The sequence below is a fragment of the Mobula hypostoma genome, chromosome 13 (assembly GCF_963921235.1).
Source record: "Mobula hypostoma chromosome 13, sMobHyp1.1, whole genome shotgun sequence".
Taxonomy (NCBI): Eukaryota; Metazoa; Chordata; class Chondrichthyes; order Myliobatiformes; family Myliobatidae; genus Mobula; species Mobula hypostoma.
Window position 1 is genome coordinate 23761083 of NC_086109.1, and position 25498 is coordinate 23786580.

The following is a 25498-nucleotide window of genomic DNA, read 5'->3' on the forward strand; positions in this document are numbered from 1 at the left end:
GATCAATGCAAAGTGAGCAATTAATGATCCAAGACAAACCCATGAATTATACCTGCCCATTTAGAACACAACAAAGGGAAAATTTACTTCCTCATTCTGTTCTAAATCCAAACTCAGATCCCAGGGACAAAAGAGGCTTTACAACTACTATACAGATCTCAAGTGCTCTCAATAATCTGAACAAAAATCCAAACAGAAAACTTTCTGATTCCAAAAGCTTTAATGAGCTTAGAAACATATTCAATACACTCATTAAACGATGTTGCATTTTCCCCACCATTTCCAAGTGATTGCTGCCAGGCTGAGACTGTATAAAGATGCTCATGTGGAAATATTAATTAAATGAGCGGATTTATGTCCAGCACTGTAGGTTTACTGTGTCATACTTGCTGTTAGGTCAAGCTGACCTCTGTGCTAGAGTTCCCATTATTAGCTTCAGCAGACGTAATAAATTGGCAAGAGCATTAGCATAAGTCCGCGCTCTAACTGAGCAAAGCAAAAGTTTAAGGATTAGAGACAAAAACAGATAAAGTACGAGGAAATTGCAACACAATAAATCACTCATTTGAATCACATCGGGGGGCAGGCACAGTTAATACAAGTGGGCTTTTCAAACAACACGGATCTTGTCTGATTTTTGCGACAGTTATAAATAAATTAACATTTAATTTGCATTCATTATCCATTTTTTTTTTACAAAATGTGACTGTCAATTTACAGTCTGCCACAAATCCCCCAGAAGATCCTTTGTCCCTTTAACCCCAATCTTTCTGACACAGACACTTCTGTCCATTGGGAATGGATGCCTTTAATCTTTAATTATGGTGCTAACATCTGTGTTCTGTTCTGCTACAAAGTAGTGCCACCTAGAGAAAAAAATGTCCTCCTCTAATTTCCTTCCTCTGACCCTTCCGAGACACCTATCACTCTTTGAACTGTATCTTTGTTGTATGATGCACTTCAGATTAAGGTCTGAGAGGAACAGTGAACAACCTCACCTAACTCACAATGCTGCGGTTTCTGGGGCACGGCCAAGAGTGACCCAGAACACGGTTGCTTCATTCTTCTCCTGATTTACTTACGAGGCTTGATGCGGAATTGAGCCATGCATCTCAGGATAGTCCAAGGCTCAACCTGGGACCAGCACCAGAAGAACAGAAACCAGGGAAACAGAAATCAGGATTCTTAAAGAAAACATAAATATTTGAAACTCAAGCAAGAATAACATTGACTTCTCTAACTTCCATTAATGCCCCTCCTCCCCTTCTTAACCCATCCCTTATTTATTTATTTATTTATTTATTTGTTGTTTTTTCCTTTTTTTCTCTCTCTCTCCCTCTCACAATAACTCCTTGCCTGCCTTCCATCTTCCTCTGGTGCTCTCCTCCCCCTTTCTTTCTCCCTAGGCCTCCCATCCCATGATCCTCTCCCTTCTCCAGCCTGGTACCCCTTTTGCCAATCAACTTTCCAGCTCTTAGCTTCATCCCTCCCCCTCCTGTCTCTCCTAACATTTCGGATCTCCCCATCCCCCTCCCACTTTCAAATCTCTTACTATCTCTTCTTTCAGCTAGTTCTGACAAGGGGTCTCAGCCCAAAACGTCGACTATACTTCTTCCTATAGATGCTGCCAGGCCTGCTGCATTCTACCAGCATTCTGTGTGTGTTGCAAGAATAAGGTTATGTTGGGCCATAAGTCCACCCTTGTTTACAGAAAGGTGCTGGAAAAGGGCCAGCAATGTCATAAAGGAAACCAGCCACCCTGGACTGTTTATCCCACTCCCATCAGGGAGGAGGCAACGTAGCATCCATGCCCGTGCCACCGGATTCAAAAACAGTTCCTCTCCCCAAGCAGTAAGACTGATCAACACCTCCATCCACTAACCCCCCCCAGAGAACCTCCGGGAGTCTCCCACATATTAATAGTGGCTCCGTGATGCCTGCAAATTATATACAATATCACAGAGATCAATTTTTTTGAGAGCGAGCGAGAGAAAAGCAAGAGAGAGTGTGAGAGTGACCACGAGAGAGAGCGAGCGCAAGGCGCCATGGCAGGGTGTTCCAAAAAAAACATAAAACGTACGTCACCCCAGACTTCACTAAAGTGTACCCCTGCCTAATAGGGGTCAAAATAATGACAGTGTTGCTCGCTGCACTGTTTGCAACAGTGACTTTTCTATTGCCCATGGTGGGTTAAGACTGTAAAAGACATGCTGAGGTGAGTTTAACAGGTGTCATTCGTTCATTAGCATAGCTAACGTTATTTAAACTAGCTGGCCAGCTGCTATGGAGCTACTCGATTGCAGACATCCCACCTCTCCCGGAAGTCTCCCGCAAATTTTTGGTGCTACCTCCCTGAAATGAGTTTTTGCAGGGTGGGATGTCTGACTAACCCACCACTGTACACCCCCCACAACCACTAACTTCGTTCTCCTTTAAACTTGTGTACCGGAATGAGATTAAAAAATCTTGTGACCCAAATACTTTTGTGGACAGCACGGTAGCGTAGTGGTCAACGTAATGCTACCACAGTGCCAGCACCGAGTGCAATCCCACTGCTGTCCGTAAGGAGATAGTACATTCTCCTCATGACCACTTTGGTTTCCTCCAGATTCTTCCCACATTCCAAAGGTGTACGGCTTAGTTAGTTAATTGGTCATATAGGTGTAATTGGGCAGTGCAGGCTCCTTGGACTAGAAGGACCCGTTACCATGCTGTATCTCTAAACAAACTCTGGATTTGGAGGTTGACCAATAGACTACTAATGTAGCTGAAGCAAAGATCTTCTTAAATTTTAAGAGTTGGTTAGATAAATCATTAAAAGGAAGAAGTGAGGACAGATTAGTGCATGTGGATTCAGATGTTGCTCTGGTGGAGAGAGAATATCACTGTGGCCTGGATGGGTCAAAGAACCTCTGTCCGGACTTGTCAGGCCACTGGAGCAGGGATTCAATCGCAGACCCAGTACTGTGCACCCAGTGATATTAATTGAGTAACAAAACCCGAGGTGCAAACCAAGTCGGCGTCAAAGTTCGGGCAGAGATCAAAACATCCAGAGAAATCTGAAAACCAGAATCGGGAAACAGGCAGAGTCAATATTCAGATGGATAGAGTACAGGTATGAATGCTGGAAAGGCTCAGGAAAATTCACTGGCACAATCTGAAAACAAACAGGTGAAAACACGGGACTAAAATACACTGAGCAATAAACAGAGAGGCAGGTGATAGGTGGAGCACAATGAGACAGAAGTGACAGCAAAACAGGAAATAATAAGAAACAGATGAGAGACAGAGTACTCAGTAATACAGGGGCCGGAGTAGAGCAGGAGCAGGGACAGGAGCACCTGGGGCATGAAAACAAACAAGAGCACATGGCAATACAAAACCACAGACTGATGGCTAGGGGAAAATACACACAAAGACAAAATTCAACTGGAGGTACTGACAAGACTGTAAATTGTACATGAAAACAAATAGCCAATGGTCCACACTTCATGGGTAATCTGAGATTAACCACTGGTTGGAGGCAAGAAAAGTAGCCATTCTCCAAAAATTACTTCTCACCAAACAGTACGAAAAGAATGGAGAAGATTCAAAGGTATGGGAAGGGTAAAAAAAATACTTTTACTGGAAGCAATTAACATTTTTTATTCAGTATCAAGAAAAATGTCATCCCATCGTGGGTTCTGAAGAATTTAAATGTAGCACAGTGTCAGGTTTCACTGCTACTGTAATGGCCTCTCTGTAATGTTTCACTGCTGATGTAATGGTTTCTCTGTAGCAGCAATGTTTGGGTCATGAATGGAGATAACAGGGCTTGGAATGTGGGGGGGAGGCATCCAATGAGAGAAACGTTGTTTCTTGTGAGTCTGGAAGAGAGATTTTCGCGGTCTTTTGGTCGGCGAGAGAAGGAAGATGCGTGTGGAGAGAGAGCTGGGAGACCACCAGATGGAGTGGACTGGGAGCAAGGGTCCGAAGGTCGGCGACGCTCGGAGGTCAAGGGTTGATGAATGTGAGCTGGGAGCTCCAACATGCACTTTTGACTTTTGTCTTAAAAATGGGCCTCTTTCTTTTTATTTTCTTTACTAATCCTATTTTCATATTAAGATTTATAAAGTTCAATCATTTAATTGCATGTGGTGTACTGTCTGATATTTTGCGGTGTGGATTTGTAACCGGGCAACACATCACGCAGCATCCACACGAATGAGATTTCTCAGTTTGGCGGGGCCAGAAGTTGTCTTCCCCTAGACAAACATGTGCTGGCCAACCCTAAGGGGTTACATAAAATAGATTAAGTAGGTGGAAATTGGACTCAAAAGCTTTTGGATAAATGGGGAGCTTAATGCCATTCCTGAGTCTCTAGGAGGCTGTGATTGTAATGAATTTCCCTGGTTTTCCTTCAATCTCCATTACCCAAACCAAAACCATTCATCATTGATGAATCCAGATGTTAGGCACCGGCACATGATTTTTACCTGAATCCAAAAAAGGTTTACTGTGCCACCTATGGAAGCAGTACCTCAGTTAATTCCATCACAGGAAAATGTATAGAAGGCCAATGGAAAGATCAAGAGACAACAACAGCAAAATGCATTTATATTGCAACTTTAATGTTGTACAATATCCCAAGGCACTTCACATGAGCATCAACAAACAAAAATCAACACTGAGCCACAAGACAGTATTAAAACAAGTGGCCAAAAGCTTGAATAAAGAGGTAGGTTTTAAAAAAGCACCTTAAAGTAGAAGACCAAGGCAAAGAAAGTTCTGGTGCGGAAGTTTAGATCACAAGGCCAAGCAGCTGAAGGCACAACCACCAATGGCAGAGCATTGGTAGTGATCAATGCTTTAGCATTCTTATAACAGCTCATTGACCTGGAATGTTAACTCTGCTGCTCTTACTACAGATGCTGACTGACCTGCAAAGTATTTACTTTTTTCAGGCTTCCAGCATTGACAATATTTTGTCTTTCTCTGTCCATATTGCTGCACCTTCACTCCACAACATTTTGCCAGCAGTGACTTAGTGAATGGTATCTTTACAAGTCTTCACACTCTTTAGCTAACTATATTGGTGGTAGCATGGGCAAAACTATGATGTTAAGATTCCACCTCCCATATAAAAGCAATATTACGCTGATAGCATGACCCAGGAATATTGCCCAGGAACACAAATACAATGGACTACATTTTCAAACAATGTCACGATTCATTCAATTTGATTTTAGTATTACATACTAGCAATAAATTATCAACCTGGAGTTTGACAGGTTTATGAAGAGTAGGAACTAATGGGGGAAAGAGGCGTGTGTAGTCATGGTGATAGTCCTATAAGTCAGTACAGAAGGAGGTGATTCAGGCCATTGAGTCTGTGCTGTATCTTTAGAAGTGGATTCCAGTTAGTCCCAGTTTCCCGAACTTCTTTCCCCCCTAAAATCCAGCATTTTTTCCCTTCTCAATATTTTTAACCAATTCCTTTCTGAAGCAGCAACCTATCACAGAGCACTGCAATGTCCGAAGCACTCATTTTATAATTCACCATTACCATCTCCGGTTAATTTGCTAATTGCCTTGGAATTATATCCTCCAGCCTTTGCTCCATTATCCAATGGAAAGAGGCATTCCTCTCATAATTGTAAATTCTCTAATTTCCTCGTTGCTTTCTCTGCTCCAAGAGCAAGATGCCCCCATCCTTCTATTTTCCAATTATACTTTGGAATCTATACCCACTATGCTGAACATATCCTCTTTGTAGATATATTTAATACCACATATACAGCTATGCTTTTGTGATCAAGTTGGAATGATTGGCAGGAAAGGTGTCACACCACCGGCAGATTTTTCAAATGTTTACCTGTATCACTAATTATACATGCTTCACTCTTAATAACACTTTTGTCTTTATGCTTTTAAACAGCAAAGCAGTACTGAGGAAATCCTATACCATTTGAAGCCGTGTGTTAGGCAATCAATCCAAATCCGTTCATTCTGGTCTTCATAGTCCTGATGAATGGTCATTTGACCTGACACACTGACACCATCACAGTTGCTACCTGGTCTTTTAAGTAGTCCCAGTATTTTCTGCTTTATTCCAGTTTATTCTCTCAGGTGGATGTAAAAGATCTTTTGGCACATTTCAAAGAGCAAGGAATTAGGTGTGGTGGCCTGGCCAATACTCATTCCTCAACCAACAACGTTAAAACATTTTATCACAAAGGTTATTTTTGGAAGCTTGCTATGTGTAAATAGATTGCTTCATTTCCTGTATTGTGATGGTGTAACAGACTTAGTGTACAGTCACACAACATGGAAATAGGTCCCTCAGTCCATCGTGTCTATTCTGACCATCAGCCACTCATTTACACGACTCCTACATGCATCCCATTATATTCTTCCCACATTCCCATCAACTTCCTGCAAATTCTATCACTTACCTATACGTCAGGGACAATTTTCAGTGGCCAGTTAACATAACAACCACAAATGCTGGAGGAGCTCGGCAGGCCAGGCAGCATCTATGGAAAAAAGTACAGTCAACTAAGTCTTGGCCCGAAATGTCGACTGTACTTTTTCCTGTAGATGCTGACTGGCCTGCTGAGTTCCTCCAGCATTTTGTGTGTGTTGCTCAGATTTCCAGCATCTGCAGATTTGTTTTGCCCCAATGCACTGTGCTTCATTTCATTTTTAATATTTTTGTGTGTGTGACCATCTGAAAGGTCTTTGAAAAGTCCAAAAATTACACCTATTAGTTCATCCTTATCTAATCTGAGAGCTACAACCTCAAAAATTTCTAATCCATTTATCAAACATGATTTCCTTTTCATGACTCCATGCTGACTCTGCCAACCTTGTTCTTATTTTCTAAGTGCCCTATTACCATTTCTTTAATAATAGATTCCAGCATTTTCAATACAAGGGGCGGATCTGAATTTCCCTGTTTTCTCTTTCCTTCCTTTCAAAAACGATAGGGTTATATTTGCTATACTTGCAACATATGGAAAACATTTTAGATTGATGGAATTTTAGAAGATGACAATCAGTGGAAAAATCAACTTTTCTATCGGCACCCTTTCAAAACCATAAGATACAGACCATTAGGCCATGCAAATTTATCATGCTTCAGTTCAGTTCCTTTTTTGAATGTTAATATTTCACCTCCTCATTCACCCCAAACCCATAGCTATCCAATATTTCCTGGACGTTTTATGCCTTAGAAACCATTTTCCCTTCCCAATGTAATTTCTCCTCTTTGTCTTTCATAGACCCACACTAATTTTAGCTATTTTTTACACATCTACATCAGGTCTTACAATCTCTTTTTTCCTCACTATATTACTCTTGTACCCACTCTCTTCTTATCAAGTGAACATCTCATCTTCCATCCAGATGAAAGGCTTTGACCTGAACTATTGACTGTACATTTCCCTCGATTGATACTGTCTGATCTGCTGAGTGTCTCCAACGTTTTGTGTGTTGCTCCACGTTCCAGCATCTGCAGTCTCCTGTGTTTCTCTTATTAATGCCTTGGTTCTCTTTCTGCTGGATTCTGAAATATTCCCAATCCTCAGGCATATTACTGTCTTTTGGAATATTTTTAGCCTTTTGTTTTGATTTAATATTATCTTTAATTTCTCTTGACAATCTGTACCATTTTTTATGGCTTGAATGAATAATGTTTCTCAGAACCTACATATTAATTCCATAACTGTTGGCCCTTTATTTAATGTTACCCCTGAGGGATTTGGGAGTTTCACAGTTTGACATCCTAAGGAAGGAGCACTTCAAGAAAGATCTGGAGCAGCGAATCTTGATTTTAGTGTGAGGACATTGGGAGGAAGTGGAGTGCTTGGGGTGTAGCAGCATTGTAAACCGAGCAGCCCCAAACATCTGAACAACCTTAACTATTAATGTTTCATTCAGGAATACAAGAAAGGTAAAGTTAGCTACCCAAAAACTAAAAAAAAACAAACCTTGGCAAAATATTAAATTTGCAGACAACTTGATATAGCCCCGTTCACAAGTGAGCCATTCTGCCTTGGTGACTATTGAATCTAGAGCATCATGCAGCAACTAAAAATATATTGTATCAAACCAGAATACACAGAAATTAAAACAACACTCTTACTAATTTAACTGCATTCTGTTTCAGTGTTCTAGTATTTGAATAAACAACTAGTTCCAGTTACTATGTTAACTCAAGGAAGAGTTCACAGACTACAGAAATCATTTAATTTATTAGAGCTGTGGTAGATGTTTGAAGGAGACACCTGATTGGTCCTATTCCCCTGTTCTTTTCTGCTACCATGCAAATACATCCATTTAAATAGTTACCTAAATCTTTTTATAAAATTATTGCTGTGTCTGCTTCCAGCATTCTTCAAGACAGACATTCCACACGATAGCCAGTTACCATGATAACCAAATACTCCGCTTCCCTTCTTTTTTTTAAGGTTTGGCAGCAGGGAGTACTGATACCGCATTATAAAACTTGTATTATTTTCTCATCTAATGCAAATTAGTTTCTATACATTTGTGTTGATAATATTTCCAAAGAAAATTTTATCACAGATCAAGGAGAGATTCCATCACCTAATTCACAGCTGCCATTCAAAGCACATGGTCAGATGTAATAAAGGTCAATAATCTGAGTGGGTACATCCACTGAGCAGTTTATTTCCTTCAATAGCTACTGGACTACACAAAACAGTTTTAATTCCAGCTAGGTCAAAGTTTTAGGTAAGTTTCTTTAGGGTGAAGCAGATGGCCTTGATCAGACAGAGAGAGATTGGTCATTGCTCTTATTTAGCAAACCTTCATAGGCACAAAAATAATGAATGCTGGGGATGTTCGGCAGATCAGGCAGTATCCGTGGAAGAGGAAACAGAAGTAATGTTTCCGATAAACTATCTTTCATTAGCACATTTTATCATAGTTCAGATAAAAGTCATCAACCTAGTAAGCTAATTCTGCTTCATTTCCTTGAAATGTGGCCTGAGTTGCTAAGTATCCCCAGCATTCTTTCTTTTAATTTCAGATTTCTGCAGATTTCATCTGCTGGATTATTATTTCTTCCTTTTTGCATCCTCAACTGGTAATTTGTCTGGAAGTGGGGGAGTGGAGAACTGGAGAAGGTTATGGAGAAAAGAAATACTTGGCTGTGATCAAGCACCTTCCTATATCTGCAGTTTAATTGTCTTTTGACAAGACAAAGATAGGCAATGTAACTTTATTTGAATTTGGAGACCAGCAGCAGTGAAGGGAAGGGCCAGTTTAGTTGAAGGGGCCATTATAACATGAGGTGACCAGTGGAAGTACTATGAATTCATGAGAAAATTGGACCTTGTTTTCTATATTTTTTCATTCTTCATAATAAACTTCACATGTGGGGGGAAAAGATCCCAAGAAGTCTGAAACCTAAAACCTGTTAAGGATAGTTTACAAGTTCTGGTTCTTCTGGTCCCAGTAGTGCTTGGTTGATTGATTGCAAGCAGCTATTTGGCTGGTTGTCCTGCCTGACACTTAACACTTAGTGCAGCATTTGTTGGTGTGAAGTAGCTTGGTGATGGGGCAGCCTGTGGTATACAATGGGTATACAATAGGTGGTCCGACATAGCATTTATGTTATATTAACTTTTTTTTAGAGATATGGCACAGTAATAGGACCTTCTGGCCCAACGAGCCCATGCTATCCAATTCCACCCATGTGACCAATTAACCTACTGTACTGACCCGTACGTCTTTGGAATGTGGGAGGAAACTGGAGCACCCGGAGGAAACCCACATGGTCGCAGGGAAAACGTACAAACTCCTTACAGCCCGCGGCAGGAAATGAACCTGGGTCGCTGGTGCTGAAATAACATTATGCTATTGTGCCACCCTGGTAAGGAAGGGTATTTTTCAGGTGGCCACAGGATGCAGTTTGCTAAACTCCCTCTCACTATTTTCCTCATGTAAAAGTTATTGTAAGTCTCAGCCCGAAACGTCGACTGCACCTCTTCCTATAGATGCTGCCTGGCCTGCTGCGTTCACCAGCATTTTTTTGTGTGTATAGATTGTAAGTACCATTCCTGTCCCCAGTCGTGTTAATAGGCTTCAAGCAAGAAGAAACAGCCGTCTCTTACTCTACAGATGGGATTCAGGTTTTCAAAGGAAATCTATGTATAAGTGAGTTAGATAGGTTGAACATCCTCTCCCATTGGAAACCAATGTGATCGTGTACCACTGTCAAGCATAAGTAATGAAATTATTTTCTGCCTTCACTTTGTCAGAGCCTCTTAGTAAATCATTCACTGTGAGGCATAAGAGGTAGATGTTGACCTAGCAGTGTGAGGATTGGGAACATAAAACTAATCCCTCCTTAGCAGTGCTCACTCACAATCTGACCAGATTCACCTCAACAACTTTCTACCTACAACAGCTCTTCCTGCCCCACTTCCTGCGGGAAGCAAAGTCAGGATCGTATCCTTGAAGACTGAAGCTTTGATTCATAATGAAATTATCAGAAGAATATTCTAATGGGTAAAGGGGAATAACAAAATCCTGTTCACAGAAAGCTTTGGAAGTTGAAAAGTTTGAGCAACAATTGGCAAACCTTCTAGCTGACTAATAAAAAAATTGAAATAGATGTCACTAACACCACAGTGACATACGTCTCATCTTTATGTCTTGACAGCCACCAGGATGAAAGAGATTTCCAAACTGTTCCTTGCTCGTCGTCGAACCTTGAAGGTACATCATGACCAACCATCCAGTCAGACACTCATTAAGTCCTGGACGAGATTTCCAGAATTCACATTTAAGAGGAGAAGCAGAGGCCACAGCACTCCATGCAGATCTCCAGGCAGTCCGCCGACTCGCAGCACGCATCCACGATCCCGCAGTCTGGATCGCAGGGCAAGTCACAGGCCGCACATTCCTCGGAGCCGCAGCAGAAGCAGCAGCAGGAGGTGTCGGAGGTGCAGGAGCCGCAGGTCGCGCAGTCTAGTACGATATTGCACAGGGTGAGGAACTGGCAGAAAAGGCAGGCTAGAATACAGTGCACGCAGCAGTCTAAGGGAGTGACAGTGAGAGAAAGAGAGATTAGAGTTGTTCATCACTTTGACTCTGACTAATAAAGATCATCTACGTGTGTGTTCCATCTGCAGACAATATTAGAGCCAAGTCCAGTTCTATTCCCAGCCAGTGCACAGTGAGATCACAGGGCAGAGATCACGAGCAGAATCTACGACTGATCTCTTCTCTCTAATTTAGGACTTACTTATGGTAAATCTGGGTTCAGAAACTTTACTTATTTTCACACGCTCTAACATGGGAGTCATTGGTAAGGAACTGGGAGAGGTACCTTGGCTAATAACCCTCCGTCTAACCCAAAGTTCAGCAGACAACATTAGAGTGCTGGAATCCTATGGATTTCCTTTCTTTCTAAACTAGGATAGCAAATCATGTACAGGACGCTTGGCAGATTTTCCGTCCCTCTACACGAGGGGTCAATGGATGGTAATCTGGAGTTGGGAATGGGCTTATTTCTGTGCTCCATCTAATAGAGTATGTCCTTAGTGTTACTTTAATTGACTGAGCAAGAAGTTCGGATTGTGTCTGAGCATGTGGAGATCTCAGAGCCTTATTTTGTTCATAAATTCCGTGTTTTCTGAGGTGAACTGCTTCCATCCATGAGAAAACCAATTTCTACTTGAAAATACTTTCTCACACTTAATCAGTGCTTCCAGCTTCTACCCCAATGGTTTCTGTGGCAGTGTTAAACCCACTGCACCCTAGTAACCACGTGTCTTCCTGGCAGTAATAGACTGATCAACCCTAAGTGCCATCCTGATTCAGTCCTCACTGACTTTCCAGTCTCATCCACTTTCTAGGGAGTCAGATAGTTTCTTAATGATGCTCACAGGCAGCTATTCTTCTTCTTCTTGGTCCCTTAGCTCCCATGGAGCATGGGCCATTGAGGACCTCCCATCTCCATCGTCCAGAGTCGATGGTATGAAATGTTTCTGCAATCCATTGTATCCAATGTACGGGACCAGACTTATCCCTTTCCACTGCTCACGATGGAGACATAGGGTGGACTTGCTCGTGGGCACCTATGCTGCTAACCTATCCCACAAGACCAAATGATGTAGGAGCAGAAGTAGGCCATTCAGCCCATCGAGTCTGCTCTGCCATTCAATCATGGGCTGATCCAACTCTTCCAGTCATCCCCACTCCCCTGCCTTCTCCCCATACCCTTTGATGCCCTGGTTAATCAAGAACCTATCTAACTCTGCCTTAAATGCACCCAATGACAAGGCCTCCACAGCTGCGTGTGGCAACAAATTCCATAGATTTACTACCCTCTGACTAAAGTAATTTCTCTGCACCTCTGTTCTAAATGGACATCCTTCATCCTGACGTCTTGCCCTCTTGTCCTGAACTCCCATACCATGGGAAATAACTTTGCCATATCTAATCTGTTCAGGCCTTTTAACATTTGGAATGTTTCTATGAGATCCTCCCTCATTCTCCTGAACTCCAGGGAATACAGCCCAAGAGCTGCCAGACATTCCTCATACAGTAACCCTTTCATTCCTGGAATCATTCTCGTGCATCTTCTCTGAACCTTGTCCAATGTCAGTATATTCTTTCTAAAATAAGGAGCCCAAAACTCCACACAATACTCTAAGTGTAGTCTCACGAGTGCCTTATAGAGTCTCAACATCACCTCCTTGCTCTTATATTCTATACCTCTAGAAATGAATGCCAATATTGCATTTGCCTTCTTCACCACCGACTCAACCTGGAGGTTAATCTTTAGGGTATCCTGCACAAGGTCTCCTTTGCATCTATGCATTTTGAATTCTCTCCCTATCTAAATAATAATCTGCCCATTTATTTCTTCCACCAAATTGCATGACCATACGCTTTCCAACATTGTATTTCATTTGCCACTTCTTTGCCCATTCCCTTAAAGTTTAAGGCTTAAACTATCCAAGTGTCTTTGCAGGCTCTCCGTTTCCTCAACACTACCCACTCCTCCACCTATCTTTGTATCACTGGCAAAGTTAGCCACAAATCCATTAATCCCATAGTCCAAATCACTGACATATATCGTAAAAAGCAGCAGTCCCAACACCAACCCCTGTGGAACTCCACTGGTAATCAGCAACCAGCCAGGATAGGATCCCTTTACTCCCACTCTCTGTTTTCTGCCGATCAGCCAATGCTCCACCCATACTAGTAACTCCCCTGTAATTCCATGGGATCTTAGCTTGCTAAGTAGCCTCATGTGCGGCACCTTGTCAAAGGCCTTGTGAAAATCCAAGTACACCACATCTACTGCATCTCCTTTGTCTATCCTGCTTGTACTTTCCTCAAAAAATTGCAGTAGGTTAATCAGGCAGGATTTTCCTTTCAGAAAACCACACTGGCTTTGGCCTATCTTGTCATGTGTCTTCGTAATCTCTTCCCTAACAATCGATTCCAACAACTTCCCAACCACCGATGTCAGGCTAACAGGTCTATAGTTTCCTTTCTGCTGTCTCTCACCCTTCTTAAATAGCGGAGTAACATTGGCAATTTTCCCAGTCATCCGGTACAATGCCAGAATCTATCAATTCTTGAAAGATCATTGTTAATGCCTCTGCAATCTCTCCAGCTAATTCCTTCAGAACCTGAGGGTGCATTCCATCAGGTCCAGGAGATTTATCCAGCCTCAGACCATTAAGCTTCCTGAACACCTTCTCAGTCATAATTTTCACTGTACATACTTCACTTCCCTGACACTCTTGAACATCTGGTATTCTGCAGATGTCTCCTACTGTGAAGACCAATGCAAAATACGCATTCAGTTCCTCTGCCATCTCTGCGTCTCTCATTACAATATCTCCAGCGTCATTTTCTATTGGTCCTATATCTACCCTCAACTCTCTTTTATCCTTTATATATTTAAAAAAGCTTTTAGTATCTTCTTTGATATTAGCTGCCAGCTTCCTTTCATAACTCATCTTTTCCTTCCTAATGACCTTCTTAGTTTCCTTCTACAAGTTTTTAAAAGCTTGCCAATCCTCTATCTTCCCACTAGCTTTGGCTTCCTTATATGTCCTCCCTTTTACTCTTACTTTGGCTCTGACTTCACTCGTCAGCCACGGTAGTGTCCTTCTTCAATTCGAAAATTTCTCTTACTTGGAATATATCTGTCCTGCACTTCCCTCATTTTTCACATTTTGCTGCTCTGCTGTCCTTCCTGCTAGTGTCTCTTTCCAGTCAACCTTGGCCAGGTCTCCTCTCAAGCCACTGTAATTTCCTTTATTCCACGAATTCCTTTATTTCTTTATTCCTTTTGTCTTTCACTTGTTTAATTTAGTCAATCTAGCGACACTCTTAAAATTAGGTTTGTGAGGAATAAGACTCTGAACATTATAGATATTTACTTAATCCAACACATTATAAGAAGCCACACCATAACGAGTTGGCCCCATTGTTTTCAGTGAGCATTTCTTTCTCCAGGACAAAGCTGAGGGTTATCTATATTATTGCCTGCAGGATAAAGCTGAGGGTTATCTATATTATTGCCTGCAATCCAAGGCTTCAATGCATATGCAAAAGAGCATGGATTTCTGTAACTTGCTGGCTGCTATTTGCCAGTGATTTCCCAATTGTACTCTGATAGCGCACTTATTATGAAGTCTAGCAAAGGAGAACAATTCCCAAGACCCACAAAGCAGAACTAGGACAAAGAACTGGTGTAGGTCTCACCCATTGGAAGGCGGTCTCCTATATTGATTAAACTGGGGAGAAATAGTAGGGAGGGATTAAGTGCTATTATTTTCCGGTGGTTCTCTAATTCTTTGAAATTATAAAGATGCTTTTAAAATGCGGTTTTGTGTTTAGTACTTTTTACATTTAGAATTTTAAAGTGATCCATGTTTTAACATTCTTGAATATATTCCAATACAATCAGGAACATTCAAAAATATTTTTAGTGTTTTGACAGCTTGACAGTCAAATGAACTAAGGGATTGGGTCAGTTACCTGTAATAAGATGTCTTGGCCAAACTTTCACAGATGTGGCTTGTTCTGCCTTTACCCACATGACAGGATCTGGGAGAAGTGTCTGGCCTCATTCTCAGCTTGAGCTACCAGTTTGCAGCAACTTCTCACCATGGCATTGCTGAGGTGAGTTTGACCTACCAGTGGTGGCATGACCTTGGTCATTCTGCTTACCGGTCATTGCTCTATGGTAAAATATGTATGTTAATAAAATGAAATACCCATGCCAGAGATACTCACCTTCGTCTGCGTCAGAAGGGATCTGAGATGCTGTTGACCTGGAACTGGATTTGCTCTTCTTACTGCTGTGGCTGTTGATGGACGGGTAGGACTGCAGTTTGCCATGCTTGTAGTGTGAGGTTGATGGTGCCGACTGTGCCACAGCACTGCTGTGCACTCTGGGTCCAACTGGAGAGAGGGTAACTGGACTCTGTGGCTTGTAAGCAGCTTCAGAGATGGTGCTGTTTGGCTGGGTGTCCTGTCTAACAGCATTTTGTGACGACACAGGGCCTACGGCAACCTTTCCTGGCGTGAAGTAACTTGTTGAAGGGGTAGGCTGCGGTTGACCTTTAGACAAGAGAAAATAAAAGAAGCTTTAATCTCCAGTATTAACTCCAGCTGGAAGGACAAAGGCAGTAAGCAAACAGGACTCTCACCAATCTCCCCTTTACGTCACTCACCTAACCCAGAGACCAGGGTTTCTTAACTGGGGTTCCGTGGAACCCTAGCATCCTGTGAGAGGTCGCTAGCGGTTCCATGAGAGATCATGATTAAAAGAAATAAAAGTTTTTTTTTAACTTTCTGCAATGCTGGAGCTCACAGTGGTGGGCAGCGACCGAACTGCCCCATAAGCAATCTCAGGCCAGTATGACAATGCGCGGGTGGACCGTGTTTATTTGGTTGAGTTCATTTTCAGTTTTTGATGCAAGGTAGGGGAGGCCGTTGATAATTGGTGAGTGCAGTATTGCACGGCGGGGAGGATGGTAGGCTTTTGAGGAGCGTGAAGTGCATTTTCCGAGCATTGAATGGACTCGCCTAAATTGGGCTGTGACGTCAGCCTCTCCCGCTCAAATTACCTACCCCAATTCCCCTTATGTACTGCCAACTTACTTATGGGAGTGAACAAACTTCCAGTGTAGTAGGAAATTGGAGGGAAATTTTCATTCTAAAGATGGACCAGTGTGGCGATTTTTGAAGAGGAGGTGTGAGATGGAAGAGCAGGATTCTAGGCCTGGACCTACAGACAAATCTGATAAGGTTAGCGATGAAGAATTACAATATTCTGGTCATTTCACTGCACCAGTGCAACAATGGACACAAAAAAGTCCATCTTTACAATGAAAGCTACTGATCAATGGGTTTTACATGGACTGGCGATCCAAGTTGGCCTATTCCATTGTGCCAAGTCTGTGGCAAACAACTTTCACGTGTAGCAATGGCTCCAGCAAAATTGAAAAGACATTGAACTACAAATCACAGCTGTATAGCAAGAAAATTGCTGACTGTTTGAAATGACTCTTGGAATCTTAAAACAAACAGATTAAAGCTTTTGAAAATAAAGTCACAGTCAGAAAAAAGAAACAGGAAGCATGTTATTTAGTAGTTTTAAGACCAATTCACTTGACAATATTTTTAAAAAACTGGGCAAAGAGCACACCAATCTCTTGCTACATACAGAAACCAGTGGCTTAGCAGAGGACGAATTCTCAACAGGGTGTTTGAGCTGAAAGGTGAATTGCAGAAGTACTTTCAAGAAAACAGTAGGCTAGATTTTGCTGAGTGCTTTGAAGATGAAGAATGGCTGCAGAAACTAGTCTACTTAGCAGGCATTTTTCATCATATGAACCAACTGAAATGGAGAAAATATTTTAACTTCAAGTGACAAGATTCTTGGATTTAAAAGGAAACTAGATCGTTGGCAAAAGGAAACCTTGAAATGTTTCCACTGCTGCTTGGACTAAGAGTGAAGAAGGATATCAGAAAGTCTCGACTCTTATTGAAAACCACCTGGAGAAACTGCAGAACAAAACTGAACGGTATTTTTCCTCCCTTTCAACACAAGTGTATGACTGTGAGAGGGAGCCTTTCTCTGAATCTTCTGCTCAGCCTGAGAACTGAACTTTGAGAGAAGAAGAAGAACTTTGTGAGATACACTCTGATCATGCACTCAAGATGAGATTTACTGATCTGTCCCTGGGCAAGTTCTGGGTTTTTGTGAAAAAAGAGTATCCTGCCATTCATAGGAAAACAACAAACATCTTGCTGCAGTTTTCAACTTCTTACATGTGTGAGCAAGCTTTTTCTTGTTTAAAAAGCATCAAGAGCAAGGATATTTATTGCTTATTTATTCATTATTATTATTACTATTACTACTTTTTTCTTTCTTTTTGTATTTGCAGTTTGTTGTCTTTTGCTCGCTGGTTGTCCACCCTGTTGGTGTGATCTTCCATTAATTATGTAACAATTATTGGATTTATTGAGCATACCCACAGGAAAACGAATCTCAGGTGTGTATATGGTGATATATAGGTGCCTAGATAATAAATTTACCTTGAATTTTGATGCCACGAACTGTTTCTGTCACAAATACATGGAAGCATATAGTGAAATCCATTGTTTGTGTGAAGTCAGATCAGCTAGGTTGGGTACGGCAGCCCACAAGTGTCACCACACTTCTAGCGCCAACAGAGCATGTCTACGGTTCACTAACCCTAACCACACACTGTATATCTTTTGGTATGTGGGAGGAAACTGGCACACCCAGAGGGAACCTACGTATGTGGTGACAGGAAGAACATAGAAATTCCTTATAGACAGCGGGTTCTCTGAACTTACAGCTGGTGCTGTAAATCGTTGTTTTAACCGATACACTACCGTGCCAAGCCATGTAAAGCAGCTGGAAGCATAATTTCCTCATCATTACTGGGGAAAAACATCCTGAATTTTCCGACCAGACTATTTTGTTAGCGTATCTTCACCACCTGAACTGAAACTTCAACAAATACTTCACTATCACGATTAAATGTGTCAACCTGATCCTGGCAGTAAGTGCCAAGTTTGTCAGTTATGCCAAAAGTGGAAAGCTAAAGCAGAGGAGAAGGTCATTATTCAAGACAATCTACAAGTGGATTTCTTTCTGGAATCACACAAAGCAGATACTGATTACCATTTTGAACAATTTGATGTCTAATTTCAGTAAAAGGGACTGAAAAGGACAAAGGACAAAGGAAAAAAGGCAAAAAGCTCCCTAATTGTTTAGTAGGTGATTTTTTAAATGGTAAACATTCTTCCTTGGATCATTATTGCAGTGGGAGTATCGTACTAATGATATTAAAACTATTCAGAATTAAAACTGCAGCTGACCTCCTGCCCAAAGTCTCATTGCCCCACGATACCTCCATCTTCTTGACATGTCTGACTGGGCATTGGTTAGGCATCAGAAACTGTTTCAAGACAACCTTTCTAGCAACCTATGCAAGACTTCACAATAATATCCATATATAATGATACCAAGAGCCCAATCAACATTTCCTACCTCATGGTTATAATTTCATATAAAATTATGAAAGGGATAGATAAGAGAGAGGCAGGAAAGTTATTTCCACTGGTAGGTGAGACTAGAAATAGGAGACAGCCTCAAGATTCAGGGCAGTAGATCTGGGATGGAGATGAGGAGGAACTGCTTTTCCCGGAGGGTGGTGAATCTGTGGAATTCTCTGCCCAATGAAGCAGTGGAGGCTACCTCAGTAAATATATTTAAGACAAAGTTGGATAGATTTTTGCATAGTAGGGGAATTAAGGGTTATGGGGAAAAGGCGGGTAGGTGGAGATGAGTCTATGGCCAGATCAGCCATGATCTTAATAAATGGCGGAGCAGGCTCGATGGGCCAGATGGACTACTCCTTCTCCTATTTCTTATGTTCTTATGTTCTTATGGTACACCCTAAGGCACTGAAGTGAGTTCAATTATCAGCAAGGAGGAAAGGCCACGTCACGTACCACAAAACTGTGAAGAACACCCATATGCAACAATGCTGCACTCCCTCAGTACTGAGGTTAAAGCATTGCAAAACCCCCTCAGAAACTCTCAGTGTTGGTCCACTAATAAAGCCATCCCCTCACAGCACTGACTGTCTGCACTGCAACACTACCTCAGTATTAACCTACAGGTACTTTAGCATTCTCTCAACCCTGACTTTGTGTCTCCATGTCAGAAACCCACAGTGCCAGTCCACTGACAGAGTAGCGCCCCTCAGAAAATGAAACCGGGAGGGTAAGTCTTGGGCTGGACACTGAGAAGAGGTCAATTGTCAGCAAGCAGGAAAGGCCATACCAGGTAGCAAAAAAACTGGGGGAAAAATTTAGTTAAGGACATCTACATCCAGACACCGTGATACCCTCAGTACTGATCCTCAGATAGTGCAGCACGCCCTCAGTACCAAACCTCTGATAATGTAGCACACGCTCTGCACTGACCCTCAGACATTACCGTACTCTTTCAGAGCTGATGCTCTGACATGACACTACACTCTAGGCACTGACCTTCAGAATGTGCGGCACTCCCTCAACAATGGCCTTCCGACAGTGTGACACCCCCTCGGCAATGGCCTTCCGACAGTGTGGCACTCCCTCAACAATGGCCTTCAGACAGAGCGGCACTTCCTCAACAATGGCCTTCAGACAGAGTGGCACTCCCTCGAAAATGGCAGTACCACACCCGCTCAACATTGACCCTCTCTCAATGCTGCAGTCCCCTCCCCAATTATTGTTTCTCAGACATTAATACCAAATGGACTATCCATCGGTGTGGCAGACACTCGGTATTGCACTGGAATTTTTGTGCACTCAAATCCTTGGTTCTGGATTGACCCTACAATTTTTTAAATGCAGAAGACAAGGTATCACCCACAGAGATGTGCAAACAGGTACAGCTAATGAGATTTCAATTAAAAAGCCCTGCATGTCCAAGGTGAGATAATGGTTCCTGAATCCTGATTGAATTAATATGGCCCCATTTTATACAAATACACTACATTATCTGCCTGTGCTAATTAAAAGCTGTGCATTGGAGAGAATATAAAGACCCTGGGAAACTGAAATCAATCATCTCACTTCACATCAAGTCACTCGAGCAATTTAATTTTAACTTTTTAATTTAAGAAACATTCTGTGGTTGGTTCCAACCTGAATCAATTTGCTTTGCATTACTGAGCACTGCAGTTCTGCTCCTCACTTCCATCTGGTTTGGATACTTTATTCAACGGTTTAACTTCCTCTGCCCTCTCCTGTCCCCACTGTCTTTTCCCATCTTGCACCACTGGGGGTTCTCAGTCAGTGGTGCCTGAGAGTGGTCAGTTTTTGTTTTAATTATAAATGGGAGATCAGGAGCATTAATAAGAGAAAGGAGAATGGGAGGGATAACTCCTGGCCTGGACCTTGCTGACCTCCAAGAGGACCACAACCTTGCCCTAGGGCTTGGAGGCTTGCGTGCCTCAGTGACCTGGAGAGCTATGTTGGTTGGAGTCAGAGCTTTACGCTTTGGCTCTTGGTAGGATCATCTATGCCAAACAGGTCAAAGAGTAGAGGCCAGACTAATAGTAGTCCACCAGTCCTCTGGGTTGGGGGGGGGGGGGTTCAGCTCATGGCTAACCACCCTGACTGGTAAAATGAAATAGCCACGGAAACAGCAACACAGAATCTTTCTACATCTGAGTGCGACAGTCTCCACCCAGAACTTGAATGACTGACAGCAGCTACGGACGCGATAAACACTGCCAGAGATGGAAGACCTTCACTGCTGCCCTAAACGCCAGCGGCGTAATGGACAGTACAGAGGACCTTGCTGAGAAAGTAAGAGGAAGGCAAATTAGTTGATGGCATGAGCAAGTAGACCAGAGCGGAGATAGTAACTCATTTGTGGGCTGTTCTGCTTTCATTTGTTGACACTACTCACAGGTTTCAGTCACACTATTAAATTGAGGAAAGAAATCATGGCGAATCATTCAAGGTTTACAATGATAAACATCCCTTTAGATTTTAGCAAGATCTATCAAATTTGCCTGGTGTCCTCAATGTAATTGTGTGAGCTTTATAGCCTGTCTTTCTAAATTGTGGGTTAGCTAAGCAGCATTAGGGTATGGTGGGCAAAGGTCCATCTCTGTAAAACCCTGGGATACAGTAATGTTAGGTACAGTGCCCTTACAGTGTAAGATTGGGGTAGCGTACTAGTGGCACAGGTCCCAGCGGTAGAAGATTGGTACGTAACGTTTTAGGGGATGAACCGCAAGTAACCTCTGCTGGAGGGTGTATGATGTTCTGTGCAATACAGAAAACCCCCAAGTGATAGCTCAGTGAGCCTCCCGTGGTGTTGTTCATGCATAGTTTAGGTTCTGTTGCTATGATGTTTAGCTGATGTGTTTTAACTTATATTTTTCCTTAAACAAAACAGAATTATAGACATCTATGACACAGAGGGAGGCCACCACGTCCATATCAGCTAATAGCTTATCCCTTCAAATCTCACTTCTTAGGCCTGGATTTAGAGTCTAGTAGGTTACAGCGTATAATGCGCATATTTAAATATATTTTTAAGTACACTATGTTTAAGAGGTAGTTAAGTAGGTATGGCTTTGAAGGACATGGTCTTATCTTCGACAAGTGTGGTTAGTGCAGATGGGCAGAAAACATGGTCATGATGGGCCGAAAGGCCTATTGTTATGTTCTACAGCTCCATGATTTCAATGAACCTCAGGAAAGACTGAATGAGGTCTCTAGAACATGTTTCACACTCAGAGCAAAACTATAAACCAATGGGTTTACACAATAAGACAACACGCAGAATAGGAACAGGATGAAGCATACAATCTCTGACATTCATTTCCATGGATGCTGCCTGGCCTTCTGAGTTCCTGCAGCATCTTGAGTGTATTGCTTTGGATTTCCAGCATCTGTAGACTTCCTCATGTCACACCTACTTGCCAAGGCTGATCTGTCAGCTAAAGCCTAGTGACATTCTCAATCCCCTAAATCACTTACTAGGGTCTCCAAATTGGGGTCCACAGATGATTACCATGGGCAGCAGTGGAGGCCAAGTCATTGGGTGTATTTAAGGCAGAGATTGATAGGTATCTGAGTAGCCAGGGCATCAAAGGTTATGGTGAGAAGGCGGGGCAGTGGGACTAAATAGGATAAAATGGATCAGCTCATGATAAAATGGCGGAGCAGACTCAATGGGCCGAATGGCCTACTTCTGCTCCTTTGTCTTATGGTCTTATGGTTAATGGTAGGTGGCCATGGCATAAAAATGGTTGGGAACCCCTGAATTAAACAGTGTGGGTGCCCAAAAATCTTAAAGGCAGTCTCATATTTGAATAGCTCAATAATAGCATCCACATTCTTCTGCGGCAGAATTATAACTTCTTGACTGTAAAATAAATCCTGCAATATGACTGGACATTACCATTTCTTTTCCTCAATAGCTTGATAAGGAAGTATTCATGTCCTGTGTATGCACAATCTACTTTTCATGCATGTTTGATGGAAATACACCCTTAGGACTTCCCTAAACATTTCACTGTCAAAAAAGAACTTTTAGAAACATAGTTCCTGTTATGGAGCAGGAAAAGTGCATACAGAAAGGGCTTACAGATATGGGCCCCAAGACACTGGAAGACATCCTTCTCCAATACAGTAGTTAAATGGAGTCATTTATATTTGACTTGGTACAAGGATTATTTTGTATTTACCACACAGCCTTGTCTCTCTCATACATAAATTTCACCATTTCATGGGTTAGATAGAAAATAAACTACTGTACTCTACTCCTTGGGCTGACAGAAGTCTTTTTACAGTTCAGAGGCACACTCCCGATTTTGGGTATATGGTTGGCTGTGGGAGGGGGAGGTGGACATGTTTTGTTGATTGTCTCCTCTCTTTTGAAGAGGGAGTACGCTGTCTCTGCTTGCTCACCAGAGGCCCTCTAGGCAGAGAGAGTGCTTTCGGAACACCGGGGACAATATTTAACTTCAAACAAGAGAAAATCTGCAGATGCTGGAGATCAAAGTTGCACACACAAAATGCTGGAGGAACTCAGCAGTCCTGCTCAAAGGTCTCGACCCGAACCGCTGACTACTCTTTTTCATAGTTGCTGCCTGGCCTGCTGAGATCCTACAGCATTTTGCGTGTGTTACCAATATTTTAACTTGGTTAGTTGATGTTTTAATAACATTATTTTAATACAGAACAGAGAAAAGAAACACAAAATGGTCTGAAAATAAAGATCAGCAAAGACTGGGTACAGAATGAGAGATGCCAAGGTACCAACAATCAACGTTAAAATGATCTCTTTATCTCGTTATCTCATGTTCCAGTTATTTATTGCTATTTATTTGCATTTGCACAGCTGGTTGTCTTCTGCACTCTGGTTGATCTTTCATTAACCCTGTTATAGTTACTATTCTATAGATTTACTGAATATGCCTACAGGAAAATAAATCTCATGGTTATATATAGTGACGTATGTGTACTTTGATAATAAATTTACTTTGATCTTTGATGCAAAGATGCGACTGAGAAATGGGAGACTGGACTGCTCATGTTGATTTTAACAATCCTCTCACAAAGCCAACAAGTAGCATTCCAATGGTGAATTTGTTTGTTTTGATCCAGTTCTGCCTGCAAGCTTTTAAATCTCAGTCTATCTCCTTACACTTCTGCATTAATCACCACCAAGTGGCAAATGTGCAGACCATCATGGGCCACAAAATAATTACAGGATTCTTATGCACAGGATTTGAGATTCCAATTTCACTGGTCATATCGCAATCATATACCTGCTAAAAAGAGAGAAGACTGAACAAACCAGTTTTAGACAAGTTTGAGGTAGAGAAAGATAAAAACACTGACTGCTAATTTTTTTTTCGCAAATCCTGAATACAGACGATATTAAAATATAATTTGAAAGAGTTCAGATCATGGTAACAGAAGCAATTCCACTTAGTGATTTGGAGTGTACAAAGCCAACCTCTTTTATACAACAGCCTGGGGCAGGTTTGGTGGTTTTGACATGATATCAAATGCATATGTTTGTTGTCTGCAAAAATATTGGCTCAATGATCACTCTTCTCAAACAGAACCAAAGCTTAGCTATCAAGTAGAGGTTTTATTGTAATCCTGAAAAATCTAAAAATAAATCCAATTTTTAAAGTTCTCTCTCTCTCTCTCTCTCTCTGTCAATAGAACTTGTGGTGTTCCATGGTAGTGTAGCGGTTAGTGTGATGTTATTACAGCTCGAGGCATCGGAGACGGTCATTGTATAAATTGTCCTGGGATCAGACTACTGTTAAATAGGTGGGTTGCTGGGCAGCCTGGCTCACTGGGCTGGTAGGGCCTGTTCCACCCTGTATCTTTAAATAAAAATAAATAAAAATGATGTCAATCCAAAATCTGCTTTGGAGGCTCCTTCATCATACAAGCACAACATACATACAATGTCATTCAGAACCTCAGACATCTGCATACAAAATCAACAAACAAACTCTCTTTTACAAACATTCACAAACTCACAAGCATAAACACATAGACCGACATAGATTTAATATACACACATTTGCACTCCCACAGCCACACAAAAGCATAAAAAATTCAAATTAAATATACAGAAACACACATTAACATGCAGACAATGATGGGTGTGGTGGGACACTTCAAATTGTTCCTAAATTCACTTTTTCCTTGGAATTGATCCTCACTTTCTTCAGCAGTAACCTGGCAGCTGCCTTCTTCTTGTTCCTGTTGAATTATTAACACTGTGGAAGGACTTGGGATGGGAAAGAGAAGCTGAACTGTCAGTAGTTGAGAAGGAAGATGAGCTCATGGTGCATAGGGTGGGTGGGACTTGATGCAAGAGGGAGGGGCAACCAGCGCCTGAGGAAAAGGGATGCTAAACAAAGCCACGTAGCATAAGAGTTAGGAAAGGTGATCAGCAGTACAGTGAAAATAGCCTTGGGAGCATAGGGCAAGTCTGGTAGCAAGGGAGCTCAGAAGGGATAAGAAACTAACAGACAAAAAAGATAGATGGAGGGATAAAACAGAGGAGAACATCAGAGAAACAAACAATCTGCTAAAGGAATTAAGCAGATTTGAGTGATTGGAAGGAAAGGAACTATTGATTTTTCAGGTCGTAACCCTGCATCAGTGGGAGTATTAGAGGTGAATGAAAGGATAATCTCCACTTTAGGAACAACTACTTTGTATGAGCTCTGAGCATTTCTTAGTGGAAGGTCAATGAAAGCAGGAAGAGGGACTTAGGTAGTTAACTTTGAGGTGGAAAGAAGTAGAGAGGGATGGGGTTAAGTTTTCACTCTCAGCCAATAAGGTTCCGGGTGATTTAGGCCAAGGAAGGGGGCTTTGGAAAGCATTTGGCAAACTCTAGCCAGTCCTCTAATTGAGCAGCTGAAATTAG

The 25498-nt window shown here is 41.9% G+C and overlaps 1 protein-coding gene across 1 annotated transcript in view; it reads right to left on the reverse strand.

Moving 5' to 3' along the window:
* Window positions 1-1554: 1554 nt before the first annotated feature.
* The window catches only part of mdfi (MyoD family inhibitor), a 119233-nt gene continuing 95289 nt past the window's right edge, over window positions 1555-25498 (reverse strand). Inside the window, exons 3-4 of the mRNA XM_063065459.1 lie at window positions 15277-15603; window positions 1555-11049 (exon numbers count right to left, since the gene is read on the reverse strand). Coding sequence (XP_062921529.1) covers window positions 10796-11049; window positions 15277-15603 — 581 coding nt within the window. The 3' untranslated portion in view covers window positions 1555-10795. The remainder of the gene's footprint in view (window positions 11050-15276; window positions 15604-25498) is intronic.